Here is a 21,731-nt window from a genome sequence, read left to right on the forward strand (position 1 = left end):
TTTTCAATTTGGAGTATCTCAAAATGTTTGTAGACTAATACTGGAATTAAACTGTCTTAGGATTTCATCCGAAGTAAAAATTGTGTAGGTGTGGAAATTACGAACATTAGGTAGAATAGTGAATGTTACACAGTATGTAACGTGTTCACTTAAATCAGCTGATGACAGATCAAAAGCCCTGATTTCCGAATTCCCTAATATTTCATTTGTCTCTGTTGATATATTTACTATAGAAATAAAAGACAGGCGATACTTATATCCACATTTTTTTTATAGCTAGGGAGCAGTCACGACGAAACCCTTTTACTGGTAAAAATTATAAATTACATTAACTTTTACCAAAAATTTTAATTACCAAACTTGAATTGTTTTAAGAGTACAGTTTAAAAAGCAGGTTCGTATTCCATGGTACAATATTTCAAAACTAGTATTAAATAAACCATACCTGCTCTATTGCTCTCTATTAGGGCTTGCATGTGGCTTGGAGGAACTTGCTTATAGTCTGGATCCCAGATGGGAGAATTAGCACTGAATATCTCTTCCTCGAGGAGTGCCAAAAAGCGAGGAAAGTGCGTTAACACCAGAACCTTTTAATGAAAAAAAAAGATTACCAGTGTGTAAAACAGAAGTAAAACATATATATATTTATAATCATTCGGCGAAAAAGCAAAGTAAAAATTACTAGAGATATTTGAGGTTAAAAATTTGTTAGGCATTAAAAATTAATTTTAAAACTCAACGTTTAAACTTAAGTCAAATATAAAACATGCTACATTAATCTATCAACTACAATAAAAAAGCTTTTATAATAAAAATATGTTTCTTTTAAAATATTTTTTTCCAAATGAAAATATTGTGATGCCTTATTAATCCATTTTGGCTGATACATAATAAAGTCACTTTGTTGTTTTATAATTTTATATGCTGCAATATTTTAATTTTATTAAGTATTTTAAATGTTGGTTTAGTTAAAAATCAATAAAAGAAAAGAATTAAACTAAATATTTGAGATGAATAAGTCACTCAGATACCAACATAATATTAAAATTCCATAAGTCATGGTCAAAATAGCTTTGTCCTCAAAGGTGTAAAAAATTATAATAATCTTCCCTTTGAACTAAAAACTATTAAAAAGAATATATCAATAAATAAATTTTAAGTTAATCTGAAGAATTTTTTTGAACACGTGTAAAAACAACATTAAATTGTAATTAGTATGAATGTATTTTTGTTTTATGTTTTTTCTTTATATATCCTATGTTTTTATTTTTCTTTTTCATGTACTCATATTTAAAATAATATAAACTCCTATAAATAAACAACTAAAACAGTGTAAGTCACTCACCAAGCACAAGAGTTATACCTGTATGCAGAGACAAAACTTAAGGTGAGGATTGTACATTCTAATCTCAAATGCGAAGAATGACCCGAAGGTGAAGACAATAGAATGTACTTTCCTCACCTTAAGTATTGTCTCTGCATACGGGTATTAGTCTCTTTTTTTGGAGAGTTACAGTGATAACATTTACTAGATGTGTAAAAGTAGAAATGTTTAAAATTTTACAACAACATGTACTTTTTATGAAATTTACTAATAAAAAAAGATAACATTTTCGGTAAAACAAAGAATTTTACAAGAATATTAAACTATTGATTTTCATTGTTTTCATCCGATTCCACATTGCTTTCAGAAATATCAGTGTCCCTGACAGAAGGTACGCTAGCAAACTAACTTTGAAACTCATGTGGAATATTTTTTTCTTATTCCTTGAATGGATTTACATTCTATTATATCACGGAGGTAAGTGTTGTATTGTTACAAATACAATATCTACATCTCTCACAAATAATAAAGATATTTACCCTTTTCTCAGGCGACATTCGATCTCTCTCCGAGTGACATTTGTCCATCAACTGACGACAGACAGACTTGAATACGGCTCGGAGAAGTGTTCGGCCAAACACATACGTGGTCTCGAAATGGGGCAGGGAATCGCAGAATGCTGGCACGTGACAGAACACTAACCACCTGTAGAATCAAAGCAATCGATCTGTTGCATAAAATTTAAGAATCTCTTTTTGTAGAATAAAAAAAATGGGGCTCGCTGTGACCTGTGTAGATCCATTGTGACAGGCCCCTGTGAGTCGATTCTCGCCCTCCAAGCTTTGAAAAGCAGGGCAAGTGCTCTCATAACTATTGCTAAATCGAAATTTGTTGCAACAGAGGGAAAAAAAAATTGAAAATGAATGTGGAAATCTAGGCATTTAAAGGGCTTATGAGCTGTCATTGGCTAGTTTAAGTGGCCACTTCACACACTGTGTAACATTCACCATTATGCCTATATCTGAATAACTCCCTAGGGAGTAAATCCAGCCTATCTGCAAACATTTGGACATACTCAAAACATTGTTGAATTAACTAACTTGTAAAAGAATAAGAATAAAAATAAAATTGTTTTCAGGCGTTGCCTAGTAGAGGAATTGGTTCAGTCGGATGAATCTCACCCACATGATAAAGGTTTCAGTTCTTTTGCTTCACAAAAGTCAACAGATGGAAGAGTTGAGGAAATGTGGATGTTTTACTCCCTAGGGAGGAAAATCCAGCCAGTCTGCAAACATTTGGACATACTCAAAATATTGTTGAATTGCTAAATCTCCTCAAGTATTGGGCTATACAAGTGGTATTGGGTAAAACAAGTAACAAAAATACTATTCATGTATTATAATGTCCACATTGAACTTAAAAGAGATAGTCTGATTTTCGCTGGTGATTTTGTTAGTTTTCTTAAAAACAGTGATCATGGACAGTGGAGCTTTTGTTTATAACCTACCAATTTGTACTATGCTTTCCCCGTGAGCGCAAGTATCCATAACTAAAGACTTTACTCATGCAGCATTTCATAAGCTTCAATAAGATTGCTTTTTCTTTGCTCTAGTATGAGACTAAAATATTTTTACATATTTTAAACCAAACTAATTTTTTTAAACAACGAAAAAATGATAAAATACAATTAAAATTGCAGCATAAATAAATTAAATATAACTGAACCTTACCTTGTGTAGTTGATTTGGTAAGCCGAAATATCTTCTGGGTTCGAAACTTGCTGAAAATATAAAAGGCGTGTTAAAATTTGCTGAGTCACATAAATACAGTAAATTCAAATTGCTAGAAATCAACAGCTGAATTAGCAGAATATAGAGCATAAAAGAGCTTTAGTCGGGAATTTTTCAACATCAGTTTCATTGCTAATATTACTAATGTAATCAAATATTTTTGTATTGTTAATAAGAAAGGTTAATTTTTTTCTCTAATAGATGGTAGTAATAGAATCATTTTAGGAGTACTAAAGGTTAATTAATAAAAATGTACAAACCATTTTTCTGACACTGGGTGATTCAAAGTTCCAATGATTGAAGCAGTGCAAAAACATCTTGGCAAGGTCATACATGGTCTGCCATTCCCTCGGTGCTAGTTGGTTGAACTTGAAGAGAACGAAGTTAGTGATGGCTCTGGCTATAGACGGCTGCTCGAAGGGAGGCTGGCCCAGTGGGCCATCTATCTGGGCTATGCTCATCTGCACAATGCATTTTCTGAGGAGCTGAAACAAAAAATAAAAATAAGACAAAGAACTGTCCATGTGGCTTGCCAGGGGATCATCTCCCTTCCACTATCAAAGATGTTTCTACAGCAACATTGCTTAATTAGTGCGTGAAGAAACATTTCCTATCTCTTCCTTAAACTCTCCTCTCTTCCCACACATTATTTTCTTTTTCCTATTGAAGCCTAGTATCATTATTTCTTTTTAAAGACAACCAACAGGCTTATGAAAGCCCTAATAGATTGGCATTAATGATAATAAATAATACAATGAACTTACATACTTAACCTAAACAATCTTAGAATCTTCATTTAAATTATTTATTGACAATTCTTGATGGAATTCCATTGTAATGATGTAATAACTTATATTTCCATATAAGTTATTAATTTAAAAAATACTTGGTACACTTCCACTTATTTATTTTGACCAATTAGCGCTTTCACCCTCTAATGGGCATCTTCAGACTGGTGAATATTATACAGTATAAGGGTAATTTATATAAAACTAAATATTATCGTAAGTGTAGGTACATTTAAAAATAAGTTGAAAAAGATACAATACGCAATATTGCAATGGAACAGAGTTATTGAAACATGTGTTGGTGGCGGTTTACTTTAAGAAAATATTATATTATTTTTAATATATTTATTGTTTTATTACAATGTACAGGGTCTAACTAAGGGGGCTAATAAGGGTGAGTTTTTAAAATCTTAGAATCTATTTAAATGAACAATGGGTATAGTCATGGCATGATCTAGGCAGACATGGCAAGTGTGTCATCTCAAGTCAGGAGTGTTAACACCGCTTACTTCTTGAATGCTTGCCGTTGCTGTAAGAATACATTGACAGTACTGTTTAGTGAGATTTTGTTAACTGTTCTGACGATCCTTGGCAGAGCAGAAAAGAATCCGACGTTGGTTATAAAATTTCCCACAGCAAAGACAGCATTGGATACGTTAAGTTACAGGGCGGTACATCATCGTCATCATCATTCTCTTTCCGCACCTAATGGTGCATATCTTGATCATTTTTGTTACATGAAGGTAAGATGATCAGTCTTACTCTTCAGGTACCAGTCCAGGGACTATGAAATATTATAGTGTATAAAAACACTTTTAAATAAATATTTCATATCAACCATGTCGGGAATCGAACCTGAGACCTCTTTTGTGGCAGGCAAACGTGCTGACCATTATACGAGGCCGACGGTGCCAGATTAATCTGAGCAAGGATATCATGGGCATCTATATAGTTAAGATATTATTTTGTAAAAGAATATTAAATTATTATTTATTTATACACATACACAAATTGGTAGTTTTATTTCAATACCCATTTTTTTTACACGTGTTATGAAACAGGATATAAGTCCACCTCGTTGTGAAGTGGTTGGCGCGCTCTCCTACCATTCTTGAGGTCCTGGGTTAAACTTAGGAAAAACGAGAAGTATTGAGTTTAAAGGTTCTTTAAATTGCAATATTTCATTGTTCCTGGACTATGTTCATTTACTGAAAGCGTAAGACAGATCACCTTACCTTCCAAAAACGATCCAGGTATACTGCGATTTGAGTACATATGGAGTGCTGATAGGGAAATGATGATGATAATGAAATGAAATGAAAAAGACAATACCTTGAAAAGATAGTAGTAAACTCTTTTGGTGTCCTGGTCATCCTCTCGATGCATGCTCATGAAGATATTCTCAACGTCCACAACCATTCCCAGCAGCCTGTTGACTTCTTGAACGGTGCACTGCATGAGGTGAGAAACGTGTGACTCTGACAAAAAAAAAACAAATTGGCTGAAAATTACACAGCGACAGTTCTCTGAAAGCCATGAACAGCTTCAATATGTTTGAGGTCAATGTGACCAAGTGGATTGCTGCACAGGACTACAAACGGTTTATGGTTTATTGCAGTGAATCGAATATTAAAAAATATTTTTATCTTTCTTTTTGATGCTGAGTATAATTTACTTTTTGTAACCTATTTTATGTTCCATTAATTTTGTAACCAGTGAATCCACTATTTTTTTGCCTTAGAACAGGCTTCTGTCTAGTTGGGCGACAAATTGTGAATCGCAAATGTTAGAAAAAATCTACATTTACATATTTATAATGTTTTTCTTTCTTTTCTTTTTATTATAGAAATAAATGACGAGTGATACTTAATTCTACAAATTTGGAATATCCAGTGACCGGTTTCATCGCTTTCACATCTTCGAGACTGGTACCTTTATTTAGTATCACTCGTCTTTTATTTCTCTAGTAAATTACAATGAACTTTAATCAAGAATTTTCACTTACAAACTTAAATGTTCTTTTTCTTTTTTTCTCTCAAATACATAAATTGTTAATACAGGTAAATAAAATAAAAAATCACGCCTAGGGTATTTTCACAAATCGGATAAAACGTTGAAAAGACATATTATATATCTTTCACTTTTTTTTTTTGCACAACAACAGGCCAGGAGGCCCAATAACAGTTGTGAATTACATCATATTGTCAGTGATACTGAAATACCATATAAGATGTTTTATTCAGGAAAATGTTTTACTACAATAAATTCCTTATAGAAACTAAGAGCCGTTAGTTTTAAATTGCTGCAATATTTAATCTAAATAATGATAGTTTTTCTTGATAGTCCAGCGGTTTTCTTAGTTGATTATCATAAGTAATATATAATATATTAACAGAATTCCCACGCAAAAAAAAAAGGATATTTATGGAGTATTGCAGTATCACCAACGATATGTGTATCGTCTCTTTTTGGTGCTGGAACTTGGCAGTCATGTACGTTGAAAATGTAGAAAAAACACTTGCTTAAAAAACTTTTCTTTACTTTTCTTACAAGTTTAACAGTAAAAGTAACAAAACAGGGCGTAGTTGCCGTTTGGTTGTCTGATTAATCTAACAAAAATTTCAATGCATTTCCCTTTATAGAGGGGAACCATTTGTTTATTGTGAAGAATATTTAAGGCCGGCGCCAAGACGCGCCAGTTAAAATTAAAGTCGCCTAAACAAACGACATAATTCTAAAGCATGAAATAAGTACCTAGGTGTTTCCTTATAAGAATATTACCGCGCAGCAAACCTAAATATTTAAGTGTTTTCTTATTTCTAATACAACAGTATAAAAAAAATTATAAGTTAAAAGTACATCTTTACAACTTCCAAATTAAAATACAAATATAAAGAATATGTTAGTATTAATTATATAATATAAAATTATCCAAAAGCATACGCGATACAACATTATCAGAATATTCTAGTAGGCCAAATACAACAAAATAAAATATATTTATAAATCTACTTAGAAAAGGTCTAAACAATATGTAAAGTGGATTTTACAATTCAAATGATATAACTATCAATACATTAAAAAGGTTATCATTTATAATCCTCAGGTTTAAAAAGAGGCACATACAAAACGGCTCATCGGTGTAAAAAAGAAACTTAACAATGTAGACTATAAAATAACATTTTGTATTACCAAGATTGTGGTTGCAGTTTCGGCAAGGATCTGTAAAGCTGGCTAGAGGCTGCCCAGCATCACTCCGCTGGCCAGTTTTGTTCACCGGAAAAGGGGTCTTCCATCCCGTGCAATTACACTCCAGATTCTTAGGAATAACAAATTTATAAATTATTATATTATTGATATTTTAAGCATTAACTTTTTGGGCAGAAATTTTATGAAATTTTAGTAATTAATTGTATATTTAATAACTTATTGACTTTTCTATGTCTACTTGTTTTGTCAACCATCACCATAGTAGGTGCACAAGAATATAAAACCAGCGTGCTGATAGGACCTATGTTATTAGAAGCTAACACTAATGTGAATTGATTATGATTTTTTTTAAATGCTTAATCTTGTGGGAGAATAATAATAGTTGGAAAAAAGGAAGAGAGGAGCACGAATTTACTAGGTATAGGGTGACCATTAAAATTGAACATCGTATAATAGGCCACATTGAATTATTTTTTTAATCTTGTGGGAACAATAGTTGTCACCGTATACCAAGTAAATTCATACTCCTCCCTTCCTCCTCTCCTCTTCTTTTCCACTATTTCTCCCACTAGATAAAAAAAAATAAAAAAATTAAGAGGTGCACATTAGTGTTAGCTACAAAAAGCATATGTTCTATCAGCACGTTGGTTTTATATTTTTGAGCAACTACTATGGTGAAGGTGGGGAAACTGGGATTTGCATGTTAGTGTAATTAGTGCCCTTATGAAACCGGTAGACATAGAAAAGTCATTAAGTGGTTATATACAATTGAATTGTACCCACTTAGAAGGGCATATATCGTACAAACAAAAAAAATCATTTTTTCAAATTTGTTTTATTGAAACGTAAAATGGTATCTATAGCAAAGAGGTACAATTGACTATCATTGAATTGTGTGAAATAAGCATTGTTTTTTTTTTTTAAAAACAATTAAATCGACTTAATAGAGCTTTGCCTAAAAGTTTTCGTCAAATTACTTGAAAAAAAAGAAAAATCACGTATTTACATGGGCATATTTTAATTAATTATTTAAGTGACAGGTTGAAACATTAATCATTTACATTAAAAATACACCACAACACCAAGACCAATTAAGAAAATAATATTTCTTTGATTTTTCTTGCAACTGGTGGGAATTGAACACGCAACAACAATTACAGAGTTGCCCGTCTTACCAACTGCGCCACGGCACTGGTCTGTCACTGGCGCCCGAAGCGTTAAGACTGATCACCCAACCTTTACGTAACAGATGATCGAAGGGCGTGGAATGTGGAATGATAGTGATAATGATTAGTTAGGTACCTGACAGGCAGAATATATGGCTAATTTCAGCAGCTTCTTATTATGCGGCCAGTTGTAGACTTGCTGCTTGCGTTGCTGGATCCTTTGCAGATTGGATTGGCGGGAGGCGGGGTCTCCTGAGGGGGTATTATTCCCGCTGCTGGCTCCCCCCGCCACTTCTTCGCCGCTCGCATTCCCGCCTAACACAAAAAAGTATTATAATTTGAAGAAAACAGACAATCCAGGCAAACTTAGCATGAAAAGTAGGTATTTTCAAATGATGAAGAATCATCGGAAGTGAAAATTATTATTTGGTGGAGAGCGAGATGTTTAAAACCGTTTTCATTTTAAGGTTTAGTCCAAATTTCTAATTTTTCATGATTTTTTTACAAAATCAAACGTAATTTCTTCTAGTGTTTTGAGTATGCCCAAATGTTTGCAGACAGGCTGGATTTCTTCCCTAGGGAGTTATTCAGATCTAAATTTATTGCAACAGAGTGGAGAAAACATTTTAAAGAAGGTAATATAGAAATGAGAAAGGATGCAGCGCGGTTTCTCCAAGTGGCAAATTGGAAGACAGCGGGTGAGGACCGACAAAGTTGGAGGCCAAAGTTGCAGGAGGCCAAAGCTCGATTATTTTATTTTTTGCTACTATTTTTTTTTGCACTACAACAGTCCCGGAGGCCCAATTACAGTGGTGAATTACATCACAGAACACCCAGGCTTGAGAAAAATCACATTTTTAATTTTTTGTGATCTCGCCAGGAATCGAACCCGGAACCTTTCATGTGTGAGTCAAGCGTCTTGACCACTACACCACGGAGGCTCGATATGGGCTGTAGCGCCATCGGAGAGAGAATATAGAAGTCTAGGCATTTACAGGGCTTATGACCTGTCATTGGCTGGTTTGAGTGGCCACTTAACACACTGTGTAACATTCACCATTCTGCCTGAATGTATGACTGATCATAAGCCCTGTAAATTCCCAGACTTCCATATTCCCTTCTCGAAAATGTTTTCCCTCTCTGTTACAACAAATTTAGATCTAAATAACTCCCTAGGGAGGAAATCCAGCCAGTCTGATAACATTTGGACATACCCAAAACATTGTTAAAAGAGCTGTGGCCACTTAAACTAGGCAATGACAGGCCCTGTAAACGCTTCCATTACATTATTAATCCTGTTCTTGTCTACGAAAATTTGCACAAACTCAAAAAATTGTTGATAAATCCACCTGGTCCATGAAGAAGTATAGAAATTGAAAATTTTTCAGGCGTTGCCTAGAATGTAGGTGAAATAATTCAATCAGATGAATCTTACCCGCATAAATAAAGGTTTTAGCTCTTTAACTTCATAAACATCGACAGATGGAAGAATTAAAGGAATAAAGATGTTCAAATATGGGCAGAATGGTGAATGTTACACAGTGTGTAAAGTGGCCACTTAAACCAGCCAATGACAGGATAAGCCCTGTAGATTGTAATATGTTAAATTATGTTGTCAATATACACAAAGAAAACATGCAAACCATCATGCTGTTTCTCCGTAAGGGTAGGCAGAGAGGGTAGAACGCCACATCACGCTATCTTTGCATAGAGATCTTGCTTCCTCTACATTCATACATCTTATCATGCACGCACGCCGATTATAACAACTATTAACATGTCCCTCTTCGAGTACTTGTTGGATTTGGTCATGCCATGTCTTTCTCAGGCTTCCTCTATTTCTGCATCCATCAAAATTCACATTGTAAATATTTTTGGCCGTTCTTTCGCTCTGCATGTCCAAACGAACGGAGAGCTCCTTTCATGATTTAGTCGATAATGTTTATCTCAGCCTTACATAATGTACGGATCTTAACATTTGTGCATCTATCGTACATAGTTTTACCACGTATTCGTCTGAGAGATAGCATTTCGACAGCATTCAGCCTACTTTCATCCCTGTTTTTCCAAGTCCATACTTCGCTCCCATACATCAGGGTCGGGACCAGGACTCCATTGTGAACTGCTATAATGAATATAATTACATATCCGTTGCTACATCATGTATTCGGTATGTCCCAAGGGATGGATAAGCAGAAGAAATTAATATACAACAATTTGAATTATGAAAAGGTGAAAATTTTGTTAGTGCTAGACGTAACTATGTTCCGAAATATTACCCATTTTTCTTTTATTTTCATATAGGTAAAGTCAATAATAAAACCAGGTAAACAAACAAAAACATACCATCTTGAGACTGTATTAGGCTGTGAGATGACTCCGGCTCGCCGTTTGACATTTGTATTTCACCCATGTCGTTCGTCGTGATGACGGAACTTGTCATAAGACCTTCGGGTACTTTATTAATGCGCACTTAATAAATACGAAAATAAACTTTGTTAATGTTTACTGTTCCGAATAACTTTATTAAATACAAATTACAAATACGTTTGACGAAAGGAACAGTAACACAAATCAGCTGTCGACGCCAAACCAGAGACGAAAATATTGCGTTTGTTTGCATAGACAACAAACGCATAGATTTTGAAAAGAAAATTGGAATCCATAGTTATGTCCCACATATTTTTAGCCTGTTTAAATTATTAGGTTATTTTTTATTCGGTATTGAATAAATCGATTATCGCTCAACCGACTAGGAACACTTCTATAATCCATAAACAAAATCTAGTCTCAAGTCTCAATAAATGTTGTCTATTTCAATTTCTGACATGACATAAGTGAAAAGTCGCCAGATTAGTGACGTTGCCGTTGCTGACTTATTTCTTTAATTCAAAAGCAAATAAGTTTAGCAGGATTCATTATTATATTTAAGTAAAAAATACTCATTCTTTTATATTTGCTAACTACCAGCTGAAGTTAATTACACTCGAACAATGGCGTAAGTATTTAAAAATAATTTAATTGTAATAAACATATGGTTAACAGCTTTAATAGTATTTTTAATTTTACTTTTGAATTCCAGGTCGAAGGTAACCTTTAAAATTACGCTTACATCTGATCCCAAGCTTCCATTTAAAGTGTAAGTACTTTTGAAAAATTAATTATTTAAACTATTTATTTCTCGTTTTAATTTGACTGTGAAAACCTTACGCGTTGTTGAAGGGTGTGATTTGCTCTTTCGGGCTATATTGACCAACTTGTTTATAGAGGATTCGTTGTGATGCTTTACTTGTTGCTTGCCCTGCCCATTTTTGTAATCCGTTCTATTGGTGGCTACCAATCATTGTAGTTCCTTCCGTGTTGTTCGCACTTGTCGGGATTTTGTATTCAAATTTATGTCCAGAGAGTTTACAATTATTACCGTTTATATTTTTTATTTGTTAGTAAATGAAATGTGTACGGCTGTCTATTCAATAAATAATGCAGTGAAAATAGATAAAATATATATCTTAATAAAATCCTTTGAGGGTTAAATACTTTATAATGTTACAAGAATATACTCAAAATATTGCCGCTCAAACCAACTGGTTTGTAAAAAGTATAAAAATAAGATTGTGTTTATTTATTTTTGCACCACAGCAGGCCAGGAGTCCCAATTACAGTGGTGAATTACATCACAGAACACCCAGGCTTGAGAAAAATCACATTTTAATTTTTGTATTCTCACCGGGAATCGAACCCGGAACCTTCTGTGCTGAGTCAAGCGTCTTGACAACTACACCACGATGGCCGCTAATGATGTTAGTGCCAATGATGTTTTTCTGTGTAAAGGAGAGGCAGTAGACTAGACGTCCGTCCAGTTTCAATGTTTATTTCAGACTACATTTTTTAAGATTAAGTTTGCGTTTGACAGAAAACAAAATATGCACTCTGTTTACTCCACACAAATTTATATGAGAATCGCAAACGTCAAAACAATGAAAATCATAATGTTTTAGTTAGTGACAAAACAAATACTCTTTTTTTTTTTATTGGCTTTATAAATGTTCTTCATATTGTTAGCTTTAGTGTTAAGGAAACATTTAAAAGTTAATATCTCTCTAAGACTGTTAATTGAGCCTACAGCTAAGTATTTTTTTACCATATTTAGGTATGATTATCTGTATTCACATATGAGGGGATTAAAATCTAAAACGCTGTTGTCCATGATCACAAAAAACTATGTCTTTTAACCCTAGACTCATAAACACACGTCTCTCATACACCCTCAAGTGATAAAACTGTCAGCGCGCGGCGTGAAATGTGCATGGATCATCGTGGTAGTTTGTGCCTAGAATGCTCTGATTAATTTGTTAATTAATTGTTTTTTTATGTTTTCATTCCAAATAAAAGTTCTTTCTAATTAATCTATGTAGATTTTTTCGATATCTCCCGTAATTATTAAATTAGGGGACCTTAAAAGTAAGGTGTATCAGAGACAGGTTTATGAACAATGTAACCCTAAATATAGTTTATGAATCCAGGCTTAAGTTCAGTATACACATTGAACTTAAATTGAATGGTCTTTTTGCTACTTGCTATACCACTCAAAAGTTACACATTGAACTTAAAAGAAATAGTCTTTTCCCTAATGATTTGGTTGGTCTTCCTAAACACAGTGATCATGGACAGTGGCATTTTTGCTTTTAACCCCCTCATATTACATATAGAAATAATAGTTTGTTTATAGTTAACTTTACTTCCTTTTCTTAGTGTACATATTTATAATTATTTTAATACTTTATTATTTGCCAGTAGATACGCCTACAGTATACCTTGTTTTCCTATTTTGCATCCTTAAAACTTTGTTTAAATAACTAAAAACATGTTGTAGTCTTACCAAATTGTGACCAGAGAGTTTTTCACATGAATTCAATGAAGCCAATTTTTTATGGGAATGAAATGATTGATTAACAGAGAAACGGTTAGCATTAATATCTACGGATATACGAAAACTTACGAGACAAACTTATTTTTTAATCATTATTTAAATTCATAAATGATTTTCTAATTGTTTGTCAATCTGTCAACAGATGACACCGCATACTCGGGGGTAGCCATCACAGTTAACAACATGGATGCTCACTGCTTAGAAGCAAACATCGAAACAGATAGAGCTCTGGAAATATTTACTGTTTTCGAGAAATTCCAAGAAATATGCGAAAACGAATCATGGCCGAACAATATAACAAGCATGCGAGAAACATCTAAAGCATTTGAAATCGCTAGTTACATAGAAAACTGTGTCTTGAAACTGAATACAATATGCGAATTTGACGACATCAAAAATTCCGTTTCAAATTGGATGCAGTCAAAGGGAAAGATTTTAACCTGTACAGATAAAAATACTCTTTCGAAATCTGCAGATTGCATTCTGGAAAAGTTTTTAATCAAAGATTTGGAGGCTGAGATTGTTCACATCGCACTTACTGAATTTTCAAATAAATTTGGACAGGCAAGATTGGAGTCCCTATTAAAGCGTTTGATTTTAAAGTCTGCCTCGTACAAAGCTATTGAAAAAATTGCCAATGAAACCATAGTGGATGTGGACTCAGTTAACGATTTAAACTGTGAATTGTTTTTAAAAGATCTATCAAGCAAATCAGAATCATCTATTATTTTAAACGAAATGATAAGTAATGATAATGTTAATCTATGTGAAGATTTCGAATTGTTTTTTAAATCGTTAATTTTTGACTGCGAAACTTACACAGAAATGAAAAATATTATTGAACATTGTATTACAAAAAAGTTGATGCAAAGAGACAGAATTAATGCAGATTTGTGGCTGTTTTTATTTAAAGATTTAGATAAGGTTTTGCTATATGATGTTTGCAAGCAGTTTCAAAGTATTTTTAAAGAACTCGTTTTATTTTTAATTCATTGTAGTGGACATATGCGTTTAAAATCGGAAAATAATTGGATCAACGACCACCTCACATCGTTGTGCCCTGAGTTGACTTATCAAATTATGATTGATGTCGTCAAAGTGTTTACTAAAGACTATAGTGAAACTAGAGATCCTTTTTTAAATTTGATCAACGACTCATTTCCAAATCTCACATTTTGGGACTCAATTTACAAAGATTGTGGAGTGAGCAATGAAATGCTTTGGAAAAATTTAGACAGCTTTTATGATGAAGAAATGTTTTTAGATTGATTTTATATAAAAAACTGTTTGTACAATTATACTTTATCTGCGATTTTGATGTTTTTTTTTTTTACAAAAACATATATATAATCATTTTTAAAAAATAAATTGTTTCTCTTTTACCACTCATCTCTTTGAATGATTGAATCTTATTCTTATCAGGATTATTTATTCGATTACCCCGTAAGATAGACGAAATGTTTTTACACTCTCAACCCTTTTAGCCCGGGTGTTAATTTAACCATACACAAATTTTAAGATTTTTCCTCTCGTACCTACCGAAATTCAAAAGCGGCAGGTTTATTTTTTAATTGCTTGAACACCTAAGTCTCATTTTTTTGTGTACGTCGGTAATTAGCATTACACGGAAAAGTTAGTTTTTAACTTTGACAGCTGGCTTCTGGCTGATTTGTTTTGGAGTGTATTCCTGTCATCCTTATAAATCATATGTAAGGCTAGTTTTAAATGTATTACAGTAAAATTAAATTAATTTTATTGAATTAACAATCTCGAGGCTGTCAGTAATGACAGAATGCATTAATTCATTAAAACAAGTTCCGAGTTTATTTGATTTTTTTTAAAGCTTTAAAACAGTAATCTTTATTCTAGGCAAAATTTGAAATCAACATCTTGCACCTATATATATATATATATATATGTACATGTATGTTTTTTTAATATACAGGGTGTTCATTAAACCCTGTCACATCCGAAACCACGATGATCAGTATGAGCAAGAAGAAAAAAATTTTTGGAACGAATAAAATTTAAAAAAATAAAATATTAAAAAAAGCAAATAGTTGCTTACTTCTGCAGGGGAGAAACGAGAGGGGAGTCTGATACACCGACAACCGAGCTCCCCTCACTTCTCCCCTGCAGAAGTAAGCAACCATTTGTTTTTTAAATATTTTATTTTAAAATAAAAATTCTTTGTTCTAAATAATTTTTTTAAATATGCTAATATGTCTTCTTGTCCATACTGATCATCGTGGTTTCGGGTGTGACATGGTTTAAAAAACACCTGTATATAACAAATTTGTCTGTCACCATCAATCTGGATTTTCCCAAATTTTACAGTGAGAGGGTATGTTTTTACTAGCTCATTAGTAGACTAAGAGGACCAAGTCCAATCGGGCAAATCAGAGCCTCTACCACCCTTCTACCGGCCATTCTATAATAGATAAACAGAGTTTCCATCACAAGGCATTTCACAATTTTATATGTTATATTGAGTATAATCTACTTTGACCAACACTGTTTTGAGCAGGTCGAAATCTTTCTCAACAAATACAGGATTTAATACTCATTATTTCTTTATTTTAAAATGTTACTGTGTAAAGTGATCAATTAAAACACCCTATGTCAGGTATAAAAGTAAGTCCTTTAAATTCTCAATTTTTTTATCAATCTCTGTTAAAATACCTACCTAAATGGTTTTTTTTATCCATCGTTGTTTCATGATATTTGAAGAAAATTGTATGACTATATTTTCAAATTTGGATCAATTTCTAAGCTTATTTGATAAATCTGATGCCACATAAAATGCAATAATATGTATATTGTAATACTCTAACCATAAACCATCATTAAACAGATAAATTGTTATCATTTTGTTGTTTGCAGGTAGATTTTAAAAATAAAATAATTTAAATTCATTAATAAATCATAAATTAATGTGTCAATGTGCGTACAAGTTAGTAGCTGGGGAGGGAGTGAAGATATACATGGCACAGGTCTTTCTTACACTGGATTTAGAATAGAGATTTAAATGGCTTATGACCTCTCATTGACTGGATAATCTTATTTCATTTGGATTTAAGATAAAAAAATATTCTTTGTCCTTTTAAAGATACAATATGATTTAATTTAGATTTTTTTTTCTGTCCTAACTTTTAAAACTTTTTTATTCTCTCAATAGATAAACCATTAAGGGTCCTTAGGCCTAGGCATAACTTTATATCAGGTTTATACGTAAATCCCTAAATGATTGTTTCTTCACTTTCTAGATACATAATTCTAATTTGTATTTCAATGTCATTTTATATGAATCATATAAACAATATATTTATAATCTGTCATTAGAAAGGGGTAGCCATGAAATAAAAATATTTTTAAAACAGTAAAACTCAAATTATCCGGATTAATGAGTACCATAATGAGCGTTATCACATAAAAACTTACTTAAACATGTTTAGCAAAGTTAAGAAGAGTTACGAAACGCGCCGGCCATCAGCGCTCTTTTTCTCGTTTATTTCCTTATAACGATCCTGATATTTGGGAATCCGGATGACTGAGGTTCAGATAAACTGAGTTCTATTGTAATTAAAATATAAAAAAAACCTTTGCAACCACTTATTATTTCCGAATTCGCAAACCATTTGATAGAAAATAATCATAATTTCAATAAAGATACTGGGTTAAAGTTTTTACATGTTAAAAATAAAACATTACAATTTAACAACTTGGAAATTAAAAAGGCGATAAGTAATAACAAAAAAAAAACAAATTAACAGTATTTCCTATAGTCCACTCTTGTTTAATTTTAGAACAAGGGCAAATTGAATTTCAACCTCCCTCACTTAACATTTATTTAAGTTTTTTTTTTTTTAGAAAATTGAAATATTTCATGCAAAGCTCATTTCTATACTCAAGTGTGCTTCTATGAAATGTTTTGTGTACTTTATTTGTAGATTAAGTGTACCCGAAGCCACACCTTTCACGGCTGTACTGAAATTTGCGGCAGAAGAATTCAAAGTGCCCCCGGCAACTAGTGCTATCATTACTGATGATGGTATCGGAATCAACCCTCAACAGACCGCTGGTTTGAATAATATTTTTTAACCCTTGTAATTCAAAATTTTCTCTTTAAAAATAATTTTCTGTACTTGTGAGATTTTTCTTGAAATGTTGGTTAAATGGATTTTTGATAGGTAAAATACATGCATATTTGTGAGAAAGGGGATAACAGAAAACAAAGTGTTATAAAATGGCCAGCGTTCGGTCATTTATATGGGTATTATCATTTTTTTCTTCTTTCTATATTTACTTATTGATTGTAATTTATGAACATTTAAAAAAAAATTCTTTGGTATCTTTACCTACTCAGTACCCAGTACCTTTTTTTTTATTTAATCTACTTGGTGTATGTATGATTAAAGATATCCTCTTCTTCTTTCTAATTCATTTACATATATACACAGATTGATTTTTTTTTCGTTTATTTTATTAAAATAAGTGTTTATTTATACTAAATATGTATTCTTTGTAAAGTAAAAAGCTCTGCGTGCCATGTATATTAATAAATAAATTTATGGGGCAACCCGAGAATACAATATTTTATTTTATTAGGAAAAACAACAGAAATTATAAAAATGAACTATTATAAAAAGTAGTAGTTGCATCCAGTTGAAATTTTTCACAAATATAAATAAAATAGTAGACATCATGTTACATAGTAAGAATAAAAAAATATGTGAAAAAAAAGAAATAGATATTTTTTACAATAGAATTTACTAATTTGGAATTCACTTTTAAAATATCGATAAATGCAGTAAAATGTACATAAATATTTCAAAATTTATTTTTAGTTATAAAGTTTCATATAAAAAATATCTAAATGGCAACTACGATCAATAAATGAGTTTCAGTAACAATCATTATTGATAAATATAATATTTTGGGGTAATTATTACAACAAGTTAACTTCAAAATCAGCATTATTGAGTTACCCACTAAAACACACATTTGTATCTTCCTCCATGAATGCTACAAATATAGGCAAGTCATGATTCATTAAATACATATTATGATGATTTTAATGCATGACTTGTCTATTTGTAGCATTCATGGATGAGAATGAAAAATGTATTTTTAGTGGGTAACTCACAAATGCTGATTTTTAAGTTACCTATTTTTAGTAATTGTTCCGCGATATAGTGTATGTTGACAAACTCTGCTACAAAGTTTATAGTGCGTCTTAAGAATAGTTAAGTTCAGAGGTCCAAGGTTCGAACCCTGCTCTAGCACAACTTGATTCCCATTTTCTAATAGTGAGTTATTTACAACTCGTTAAAAATGGCCCCAAAAATTTAAAGAACAACCACTCTATTTTGCACTGGCAATACAAATCTTAAGTGGCATGTTTTGTGATTTAATATATTTTCACTTATTTCGCTGTTTTTAAAATGTGGCATTAAGAAAAATCCATATTTTTTCATTATTTTAACAGACAATTAACTTTTTTACAGGTAACATTTTCCTGAAACATGGGTCCGAGCTTAGGCTGATACCTAGAGACAGAGTAGGATCTGCCAGTTTAAGACGATGAAGACTGTATCGGAAATAAAACATTCATTCCTTGATCACAAATATATTTATTTTACAAATTTTTATACCTAAATAGTACGAGGAATACTTACATAATTATCTTTTTAAAATATTGTTAAGTGTTGCAGATTTTATTTACAAGGCTTAACCTTAATTTTATTTATTCCAATTAATTTCCCTTTGCACTTTTGAGGAGACTAAGAAAGTATAAAAAATAAGAACTGTTTAATATCAATCCGTTATTCTTGATGCATTGCGATGTAAAATTATTATATTGGAAAAGTATATTGAGCTTTCAAGGCCAAAATCAATTTTCAAGAGAAAGGTTCAGGACTGGATTTTCCTAAGGAAGAGGAATTTGAGTTGGAAAGTCCTTGATGCTCTTTCAGTAATTAAAATTGGTGATGCAGTTATTTCATGCAAATATTTATCTTTGTTCTTTTCATATTAATATGCTATGTTTGTAATATTATGACTATTACATTTATTTTTAATTCATCTTTTGTACTAATACTCTTCGTCCTAACTCAACACAGGACTTTAAATGTAGAATTGAGACTTGTGTCCTCATAATGTAAATAACAACAATCTGGAAATAAATAAAAAGAAAAAAAATATTATAAAAATATGTCAACAGTCTATGATCATGCCACTACCCCGCACCCAATAGTGCATAGAGCACTAAATCAATAAACAATTATTGAAGTTTATCATGAAAAGTTGTTAAATGAAGGCAAAATGATTCATTTTAGTACGTACAGTGAAAAGTAAAAATGTCACATTTTCAAACAATTTTTTTTGGCTGTAAAAATATTTCAATTAAAATTTCATAATATTTCGAATTCCTATCGACAATATAATGTGCTTATATGATATATTTAATTTTTAAAACTTTTAAGCATGTAACCAAATATGCTGAAATGAATTTATTAAAAAAATGTATGAGACAATGGGATTTTTCTTATATCAATTATTTGCAATGTATATCGATCATTTGCTATATGAAGGCAAGGTGACAATTCTCAAGCTTCGTGTACCACCCCAGGGACTGTGAAAAACTACTATTGATATAACTATTTTATATTCAATACAGCACAAATCAAGAATCCATTTTACAAGTCAATAAATAATTTGATCAAATTTTATTTTATTTTATTATACAACAATAATATGAGGTTATAGCAGGGCTCTTGAACACATTTAAATAAGAGTTGTGTTAAAACAAAGACTGAAATGAGATATGGCGATGGATAAAGATACAAAAATACTATAGACAACCGCAAAGGTTTCGGACCATAAATTGCAGTATTCCATACTTTTTTGACTAAATGTATTTAGTTCCACCACAACAATCCCCTTCTTTATTTACATTTAAGTCAAGATTGAAATGTCACTATCTAAATATTTAAATTGTTCCTTTATCCTTCTTCTTTCCTTCCCATGCCCTCTCCTCTCTTCATAGTATAGTGTTAATTTTTTTAATATATATATTTATTTTTGTTAATCTTTGCTTTTAATTTTTGTATAAAATTGTAAGATTCAATATGTCCATGTATTTATAATTTTCTCAAACTGAACGGTTTGGGTAGGTATGAAGAAATTGCCTGCCCTTATATGTATATATATTGTATATGTATATAAAGTGTCAAATAAATAAACAATGGCAGTCTTTACATTACAGAACAAAAAACAAGCCAAAACCATATATGAATTTAAAATGATTCAATAATTCACCGATTAATCGCAATAAAATATACACAGAGAGTAACTTCTAGCAAAATTATTAATTAAAACAATAAATTATCCTTGCAGTCTGGGAAAAGTACTAAAATAAACATTTATTGCATATTACTCAAAACTAAAAAAGTGGAGAATACTGTCTTTGTTTTAACACGTCTCATTTTTTTTAGGCTTCTCTCCGTATACCCTCTGTATTTTTTTTTTTAATTTTCTTATTTCTTCTTTTCTTACTGGCAACATATTGAACATTTTTGGTACGAGATAGTTATAGCTATTTTGAGCCATAGACAAATTATTTCAGGAACCATTAAGTCACCCTTGGTATTTCTAATTGCGTACTAAAGTTTCATAACACTCTATTATTTATTACAGTAAGTATTTATTACAATATATTATTATTTGGAATGTGACCTCTCATATAAATAAATTAAACTTAAATTTAAAAACCCGCAATGCGCAAAAAAAACAGATCCTTCGTGTAAAAAGGGCTATATTGTCTTTATTTCATTTGCATCTACAGTGGAACCTCTATATTCGTCAATCCTCATATTAGTAATACATATTCGAAAATTGTCATATTTTTATGTCAATTGTTTTCCCCATAGTATTTTTTGTATTTGTCATCTCTCCCACCGCCGGCACTACAGCTGCAACCAGAATTGGAATCACTATTGACTGCTTTTTAAAAAATTGATAGCAACTCTTGTTCTTAACATTAACCTCCTCTTCCACTTGTATTACTATGTATATCTATTTAGTACAATAAAGTTCAAGTTGGAAACAGAATAATTGAAGTTCAGTTATTTCTTATGGGACAAATTGTTTCTATGTCATATCAGATATGAATTTATTAAGTATGAGTTCCTATTAAATACTTTAAACTTGCTCAAACTAACTGAGAGAAGAACAATTATAGATTAACTGAATTTATTTGAGATTGTTGACTTCACACGGGACTTTCCAAAACTATTAGCACTCATTAACTTCAAGGTACCCGAATGAAAGACTCGTCAAGTACCTCCGTTTAGTTACAGCAATGCGTGAACAGTATACTCTTATAATGCTATTCTGAATCGACCCCATGTACTCGGCAATAACTATTCTGACATTGCTGATATTTTTAACATTAAGTATAGTTTATACAAATCAACTCTATTTAATCATTTCAAAGATGGTGATCGGTAATTTACATTTGTG

The 21,731-nt window shown here is 31.7% G+C and overlaps 2 protein-coding genes across 3 annotated transcripts in view; one reads left to right on the top strand and one right to left on the bottom strand.

Annotated features, from left to right (window-relative positions):
• Positions 1-10,878, bottom strand: part of Gcn5 (Gcn5 acetyltransferase) — a 28,828-nt gene extending 17,950 nt beyond the window's left edge. The window contains exons 1-8 of the mRNA XM_088225270.1: positions 10,625-10,878; positions 8,415-8,593; positions 7,095-7,221; positions 5,235-5,380; positions 3,375-3,599; positions 3,055-3,104; positions 1,864-2,029; positions 446-587 (exon numbers count right to left, since the gene is read on the bottom strand). Of these exons, the coding sequence (XP_088081396.1) occupies positions 446-587; positions 1,864-2,029; positions 3,055-3,104; positions 3,375-3,599; positions 5,235-5,380; positions 7,095-7,221; positions 8,415-8,593; positions 10,625-10,721 (1,132 nt within the window). The 5' untranslated portion in view covers positions 10,722-10,878. The remainder of the gene's footprint in view (positions 1-445; positions 588-1,863; positions 2,030-3,054; positions 3,105-3,374; positions 3,600-5,234; positions 5,381-7,094; positions 7,222-8,414; positions 8,594-10,624) is intronic.
• A 233-nt stretch (positions 10,879-11,111) lies between these two features.
• On the top strand, positions 11,112-19,744 carry Ufm1 (Ubiquitin-fold modifier 1). 2 transcript variants are annotated; one of them, XM_088225243.1, is made up of 4 exons: positions 11,112-11,276; positions 11,361-11,417; positions 17,159-17,289; positions 18,716-19,744. In XM_088225243.1, exons 1-4 carry the CDS (start codon positions 11,272-11,274, stop codon positions 18,793-18,795), a joined length of 273 nt encoding a protein of 90 aa, XP_088081369.1. In that variant the 5' UTR covers positions 11,112-11,271; the 3' UTR covers positions 18,796-19,744. The 2 variants fall into 2 exon arrangements, with proteins under 2 accessions (XP_088081369.1, XP_088081368.1); XM_088225242.1 differs by lacking the exons at positions 17,159-17,289; positions 18,716-19,744 and adding an exon at positions 13,351-14,576.
• Positions 19,745-21,731: the final 1,987 nt, after the last annotated feature.

This window comes from Micrasema longulum, unplaced genomic scaffold, assembly GCF_059751315.1.
Source record: "Micrasema longulum isolate JH-2025_06_02 unplaced genomic scaffold, ASM5975131v1 h1tg000340l, whole genome shotgun sequence".
In the NCBI taxonomy this organism is placed as follows: domain Eukaryota; kingdom Metazoa; phylum Arthropoda; class Insecta; order Trichoptera; family Brachycentridae; genus Micrasema; species Micrasema longulum.

Excerpts from the sequence above, each read along its gene's own strand:
- Ufm1 (XM_088225242.1), top strand. The coding sequence starts at position 13,392 with ATGGATGCTCACTGCTTAGAAGCAAACATCGAAACAGATAGAGCTCTG.